Here is a 6,000-nt window from a genome sequence, read left to right as displayed (position 1 = left end):
AAATACTACTAAATTTTTCAATATATTAAATGAAAGATGAGGAATAAAAGTTACATAAAACCTTGTTACATCATCAGATCAATACGGAAAAGTAAAGAGAAAGAAAAATTCAGAAAAAGACTCTTTATTCCATGTTGATTTCTGTAGTTTCCCTTTAATTTCCTTATTGTTCTGATGATATAATAAACGTTATATATAACTTTGATTTTTTATCTTTTATTTGATCCTCTTAATAGTGTTGAGTTTTCTTATCTTGATAAGTTTTGTTTTGTATTATTTGGATTCCTCGGGCTAATTGTTCTCATCTTGAGTGTCATTTTCACAACTTTTCGATTGATGTAACCTCCAACCTTCTTCGGGTGTATCTTGTCAAAGTCGGGATTGTTTCTCTCGAAATCGAGAATTTGGACGGAATTTCGAGTGGAACCCTTCACGAGGGTAACATGCCGTTCTCCCGTCAGCCATGACTGGATAGAGGTCCTAAGTAATTTGCAATTGTATTTTTCGGTCGTCCACACTGAGGATTGAACCTTCCACCTTCAAGAGAATATCACTTTACAATTTATTTCTTGCCAAGTACTCTGACTATTGCGCCATGGGTCCTTGCGGACAAATCCACCTGAAGAAAATCGGAGGCTACATCGACCGAAACGTTGTGAAAATAACACTCAAGATGAGAACAATATCCCAATGAATCCAAATAATACGAATAACCTATCCTCATCTAAAAAATTCAGAAACGTCAAACTTTACTTTGTTAATGATTTACTCTTTGATAAGATAATTATATTGAATTTTTCAATCTATTCACATGCTCTGCTTACCTTGTTTCATATCCAACAGTGTTTGCACTTCGCCCCCTTAAAAATTTAGCTCCTTATAAACTACGCACAATGCTTCAAGCAAACTAAATCGTAATTCCCATTAAATTTTGTATTTTGTTTATAAAACATACTCCTCTACCAAAGTCATTTAATACGAGTGAATGTTTGAATCGTTTTTATTTAATTAATTGTCCAGATGAATTTAAGTGAACAAATTAAATAATATTTATAGTTAAAACATTTTTTTTATATATACAACGTAATCCTCCGCACTGAAGCTTATGTTCCGTGTTCATCTTTTTCCAGGCATTTAAATATCGCTTTTAAGACACACTAGAGACGTTACATGTCGCCGGTCTCGACAGCGCACCTGTCCAACATCTTGAGCCAGAGCCGACCCAAACAATGTTTAGACGTGTCAAGTGTTCATATTTAACGATGACATTTTAATGGCGACGCTCTTTTGTATTTTTCGAGCCATTCAATTGTATTGAGGCTCATTAATTCTTTTATCTGATTTTTTTTCTGCTTCTTCTAAGACGTTTCTTAATGCACATGTTACAATTTCGTTTTGCAAATACTTTAGATCAAACTGTATATAAACAGAAAAAAAGCATTAAAAGATTAAATGAATATGAAAATAGAAATTCAAAAGTAAGATACTAACTCAATTTTAAGGGAATCGAAAAAAAAAAGAAAGAAAGAAAATAAAAACAGAAAGAGTCCAAACTGTATGTTCTCTTCAAATAGGATTTATATATATATATATATATATATATATATATATATATATATATATATATATATATATATATATATATATATATATGTATATATATATATATATATATATATATATATATATATATATATATATGTATATATATATATATGACGAATATATTTTAGTGTCTTAAGAGTAGATATTTTTGGAATATAGTTTACATTTTTCAAAATGGTTACGAAACAATTGTAACACATAGGGAAATACACCATATGATGTTCTTATTTTATATTTTGTTGTCTTAATTTTGCAGGAATATATATATATATATATATATATATATATATATATATATATATATATAAGTGAAATTGCGTGTGTGTATATTTCCCTACCAAACTACTCTATGAATTTGAACAGTACATAGAGCCCGAGCAAAAACTGGGCTGAACCTTTTGTAGTGCTTGTGTCCATAGGTTACTTATATGAGAGCACGTAGATATTCGATACAAAAAGGATCAATGTCACCGAAATAGAAATCATCTGAAGTTTCAAAAGGGAGCACTTAACAATTCAGGAACACTTCTCTTGTTTTCATGTGTAAATATTTTACATGAGAATACATATTTAGATTTTATGCAGAATATCTAACCATCTAAAGTTTGTTCTAGAGATAACATGCGCACACATAAAACACTCAGACGCACTCAGACACATTACGACACACACACACACACACACACACACACACATATATATATATATATCCACAGTCTTCGCAAGGCGACTTAATAAATACACACACACACACACACACACACACACATATATATATATCCAAAGTTCTCGCCAGGCGACTTAATAAAACATACACACATGCACACACACATATATATCCACAGTCTTCGCCAAGCGACTTAATAACTACACACGCACACACACACACACATACACGCGCACATATACATATATATATATATATATATATATATATATATATATATATATTCAAATAAAGGAAAAAAACTTCAAATTTCGTGTATTCTGTGCTTCAATTAATAAATTTTTGTTTAAAAATTCTATCTTTTTACTGCACAAAATTTAAATACATATATATATATATATATATATATATATATATATATATATATATATATATATATATATATATATATACGTGAAGAAAACCTGTCGCAGGAGTAAAAGTAAATTCCCGAATAGGTTTTTCACTACTTTCAAGCGCCCTTACAAACAACCGAAATCCTAGAATCCTGGTTCCAAATTAGTTTAAAATCCGTCATAACGAATGTTTCTGGAAATGTCTGGAAATGTCTGGAAATGTCCTTACGTAGTATATTTATCGGAATGCCACCGATAAATATCACAAATTTTAGAATCCCCCCCCCAAATTGGATAATGATTTGGATTAAAATTAAACGTACAGATATGAAATATTATAGTTCAATTGTGCTCTAAAAAGAAACGTTCCTCTATTTTATAAAGTATCTACAGTTGATTTTATATGTTGGGTTTTTCTGTATATCTTTCTCTTTCCTTCTCTATCTCAATCCCTCTCTCTTCATCTCTTTCTCACACACACACACACACACACACACACACACACACACACACACACACACACACACACACACACACATATATATATATATATATATATATATATATATATACATACATACTGTTATGTAAAAGTTACTTTGTGCGCGTGTGTGTATGAGTTCCTTCCTCATATCTTACGAAACGACCGAGCCTCATCCTTTGCAAATTTCATACAAAGCTAATTTATATGTCTGGCAGTGTTCTTAGATATGTTTTGTACAGAAATTCATCCGATGTTTTGATGAACTACATTATCATTATATATATATATTTTTTTCGAATTAGTCCACCGGGCAAATTATTCCTCATAATATATAATAATCAATAGAGGATTGATTTTATAATAATACATACGCAATCTGCATAAATTAAAATATCTGGTTTAAGCGTATTGTACGAAAGGGCAACGCCGGCTACCAGCTACTATATATATATATATATATATATATATATATATATATATATATATATATATATATATATATATATATATATATACATATTACTAGCATACTATATATTTTAAGCCCCACTCTTTGGGTAGAGTACTGTCGTTAATGTATCTCGTCTGGCTATAAAGCGAAGCCCGCTGTTTGTTTGTTTGCAAATAAAAAAAGTTCAAGCACTGTAAAAGTGGTGGTCGAATATTTATTTAATGGACATTTGAAGAGGTCATTTGCGAACACCTACCCAATAGGCCAGTGGTTGAAACTGCCGACTATCAATGCGATGGTTGTAAATTTAATCCATAGCTGGAGAAAGGTGTTAGTCTAGCCGCACTGTTAAGCTGTGATACGACGAAACAGTAATGCATGTGGATGCGTATATATATATATATATATATATATATATATATATATATATATATATATATATATGCTTGAAGAATGCCCATTCCGGAAGTAAAATTTAATTCTCGAATAGAAGAGCTTCTCGCTACTTCTATGTCTCCTTACAAAGATTACAAATGAAATACAATGATAGTATAAACCGTATTCCTAGAATCCTTTTTCAAAATTAGTTTACAATCCACCGTATAATTTTAATTGCGAACATTACAATAACCTATTTTACCAGCGATTTCGATTGAACCAAAGAAGGACCGCTTTCTCGATCAAGATCCCGGAAACTTGGCATATACTTTTAAGTGAGCTAATAAATGCGGTAAGAACCCAACAATTTCAGTTGAATTTGGACAGGTGCCGGGCTATTATATCCTCTTCTGCGTAAATTTCTAAAAATCCTTTTCTTACATTGCAATCGAAGAACAATTATTTTATTATTTGCCGAGTAAATTGCATTGAATGAGGTAGAAACGAAATTTATGAGAGAAAAACAAATCAAAACAGTACAAAAGAAAAAATAATTGAACGGCTAAAGAGTGTGAAAGAGTTATCGAACTTTGCTGCAAGAAAGAAGACATTGAAGGAAGTAAACAAGTTGGGTATAAACCTACCAATAAGGTCGTGAAGAGACATGGAGTTATAACGGTTCTGCATGTTTGTCCCACCACCTAAAGGGAAATAAACAGAATAAATGAATAACATATACAGGACCAGATCTCTAATTATTGTTGGGGGGTAAATATATAACAATAATAAATAATTGTTGTTGGGGGGTAAATATATAACAATAATAAATAATTGTTGTTGGGGGTAAATATATAACAATAATGAATAATTTTTGGGGGGTAAATATATAACAATAATAAATAATTGTTGTTGGGGGGGTAAATATATAACAATAATAAATAATTTTTTGGGGTAAATATATAACAATAATAAATAATTGTTGTTGGGGGGTAAATATATAACAATAATGAATAATTTTTGGGGGGTAAATATATAACAATAATAAATAATTGTTGTTGGGGGTAAATATATAACAATAATAAATAATTTTTGGGGGTGAATATATAACAATAATAAATCATTTTTTGGGGTAAATATATAACAATAATAAATCATTTTTTTTGGGGGGGGGGGTAAATATATAACAATAATGAATAATTGTTGGGGTAAATATATAACAATAATAAATAATTTTTGGGGGTAAATATATAACAATAATAAATAATTTTGGGGGGTAAATATATAACAATAATAAATAATTTTGGGGAGTAAATATATAACAATAATAAATCATTTTTTTTGGGGGGGGGGGTAAATATATAATAATAATAAATAATCGTTTGGGGGTAAATATATCACAATAATAAATAATTTTTTTAGGTAAATATATAACAATAATAAATAATTTTTTGGTGGGGGTAAATATATAACAATAATAAATAATTTTTTGGGGTAAATATATAACAATAATAAATCATTTTTTTTTGGGGGGGGGGTAAATATATAACATTAATAAATAATTGTTGGGGGGTAAATATATAACAATAATAAATAATTTTTGGGGGTAAATATATAACAATAATAAATAATTGTTATGGGGTAAATATATAACAATAATAAATCATTTGGGGGGTAAATATATAACAATAATAAATAATTTTGGGGTGTAAATATATAACAATAATAAATAATTGTTTGGGGTAAATATATAACAATAATAAATAATTTTTGGGGGCAAATATATAACAATAATAAATAATTTTTTTAGGTAAATATATAACAATAATAAATAATTTTGGGGGGTAAATATATAACAATAATAAATCATTTTGGGGGGTAAATATATAACAATAATAAATAAGAGAAAAGAAAACGTGTAGTAAGTGTGAAGAACTGGATAAAGAGGATATGATTTAAAAAAAAAAAGAAAAAGAAAAGACAAACAGGTCGGACAGCAACCTATAAAAGAAATCAGATGAAC

At 29.0% G+C, this 6,000-nt stretch overlaps 1 protein-coding gene across 2 annotated transcripts in view; it reads right to left on the bottom strand.

The window, feature by feature from the left end:
* LOC145284812 (uncharacterized) overlaps nt 1–6,000 on the bottom strand; it is a 388,485-nt gene that overhangs the window by 109,365 nt on the left and 273,120 nt on the right. Inside the window, exon 2 of one of the 2 annotated variants that reach the window (XM_080133774.1) lies at nt 4,625–4,681. The exons of the other annotated variant lie outside the window; for it this stretch is intronic. Within the exon in view, the coding sequence (XP_079989900.1) occupies nt 4,625–4,681 (57 nt within the window). The remainder of the gene's footprint in view (nt 1–4,624; nt 4,682–6,000) is intronic. 2 annotated transcript variants of the gene reach the window in all.

Source organism: Euprymna scolopes, chromosome 9 (genome assembly GCF_053919585.1).
Source record: "Euprymna scolopes isolate OS-2025 chromosome 9, ASM5391958v1, whole genome shotgun sequence".
Lineage (NCBI taxonomy): Eukaryota > Metazoa > Mollusca > Cephalopoda > Sepiida > Sepiolidae > Euprymna > Euprymna scolopes.
This window is presented reverse-complemented; position numbering and strand designations above follow the sequence as displayed.